We start from the raw sequence: 2,060 nt of genomic DNA on the forward strand, positions 1-2,060 counted from the left end.
AACCATTATATCTTTCAATATTCTTGTATAAAGCTTGACCTATTGTTTCTGTTACATTAATTTTCTGTTTGAAGACCACTTCACGCTTTCATGTGAAGAGAGTGCTTTTTTTGTTTTTGGTTGACTTTTATCTGTGGGACGACAAAACACAAACTCCTATACACAGATTTATGCGGCAAATTGATACTGATGTATATCTTATAAGATTGATGACAGATGCTAAGATAAGTGGAGAGCTTTGAAGATTTAGTTCCTGCGGCGCCATTATGGGTCTGCACCATCTCAACTACTTGGAGAAACGTATTCTCTCAGTAACATTATGTTAAGCTACTACAAGCTGGCAGAAACGTTAGCACGCCGGGTGAAATGCGTAGCCGTATTTCGTCTGCCGTTACGTTCTGAGTTCAAATTCCGCCGAGGTCGACTTTACCTTTCATCCTTTCGGGGTCGATAAATTAAGTACCAGTTTCCTACTGGGGGTCGATGTAATCGACTTAAGAAAAAAAAAGAGACAGTTGCACTGGGAAAACCATGGTTTACATGCTGAGTTGATGACAGCACCACAAAATATTATATAAAAACAAGGCAGTGAGCTGGCAGAATCATTAGCACACCGGACGAAATGCTCAGTGGTATCTTGTCTGCCGCTACATTCTGAGTTCAAATTCCGCCAAGGTCGACTTTACCTGTCATCCTTTCTGGGTCGATTAAATAAGTACCAGTTACACACTGGGGTCGATATAATCGACTTAATCCGTGTGTCTGTCCTTGTTTGTCCCCTCTGTGTTTAGCCCCTTGTGGGTAGTAAAGAAATAGGTATTTCGTCAGTCTTTATGTTCAGAGTTCAAATTCCGCCGAAGTCGACTTTGCCTTTCATCCTTTCTGGGTCGATAAATTAAGTACCAGTTACACACTGGGGTCGATACAATTGACTTAATCCATTTGTCTGTCCTTGTTTGTCCTTTCTGTGCTTAGCCCCTTGCGAGTAGTAAAGAAATAGGTATTTCGTCAGTCTTTATGTTCAGAGTTCAAATTCCACCGAGGTCGACTTTGCCTTTCATCCTTTCTGGGTCAATCAAATAAGTACCAGTTACACACTGGGGTCGATGTAATCGACTTAATCCGTTTGTCTGTCTTTGTTTATCCTCTATGTGTTTAGCCCCTTGTGGGTAGTAAAGAAATAGAAAATATTATATAAATACCTGGAGATATTCTACTAGAGTTAAGGATTTGATACTATTTGAAGTGGGCCTCTCAAGTGCATAACTGGTACTTAATTTAGCGACCCCGAAAGGATGAAAGGCAAAGTTGACCTTGGCAGAATTTGATCTCAGAATGTAACGGCAGACGAAATACCGCTAAGCATTTTGCCCGGTGTGCTAATGCTTCTGCCAGCTCACCCTAAACTCCTGTAACTGTTCTTTGATTTTCAAGGTAATCTATTAGTATCACACCCTCTGAATCCCAGAAAACCGTGGCCATCACTTTTTGAGCTGACTTTTGAGATTTGAACTTGATGGGTCCTGAAGATCCGTGTGAGAGCCATTGCTTTGACTGTTTTTTGGACTCAGGATCATACTGGTAAATCCAAGTTTCATCTCCGGTGATAATTGCTCTTCGTCTGCTTCAATTTTGTTCAATAATGTTAAGGAGAGATCACTTCGAAGATTCTGTTGATCAGGCCTCAATGCTTTTGGGACCCACCGTGCTGAAAGCTTGCTCAGTCCCAAATTATCATGAAGAATTGAATTTGCCAACCCATAGGAAATGTCTAGGGACATAGCTATCTGATTGACAGTTATTCGCTGATCTTCTTCAATTAAATTTCGAGCAGCCTCGATGTTTTCATAATTTTTTGAGGTTGGTCTTCCTGAATGAGGGTCGTCTTCAAAGTCGTCTCTTCCTTCTTTGAATTGCAGAATCCACTTGTAGACTGTAGTCTTTTTTGGAGCATGAGTTCCATAAACTTTTTCCACAGCCTCAATGATCTGTGTTCCTTTCCATTCGAGTTTTACCAAAAATTTGATATTCGACCGTATTTCAAAATATCTGTTTTCCAT

At 40.5% G+C, this 2,060-nt stretch overlaps 1 protein-coding gene across 1 annotated transcript; it reads right to left on the minus strand.

Annotated features, from left to right (window-relative positions):
* Positions 1–1,481: 1,481 nt before the first annotated feature.
* On the minus strand, positions 1,482–2,060 carry LOC115218312 (protein GVQW3-like). The gene has a single exon (XM_029788062.1). It carries the CDS (start codon positions 2,058–2,060, stop codon positions 1,482–1,484), a length of 579 nt encoding a protein of 192 aa, XP_029643922.1.

Source organism: Octopus sinensis, linkage group LG13 (genome assembly GCF_006345805.1).
Source record: "Octopus sinensis linkage group LG13, ASM634580v1, whole genome shotgun sequence".
NCBI lineage: Eukaryota > Metazoa > Mollusca > Cephalopoda > Octopoda > Octopodidae > Octopus > Octopus sinensis.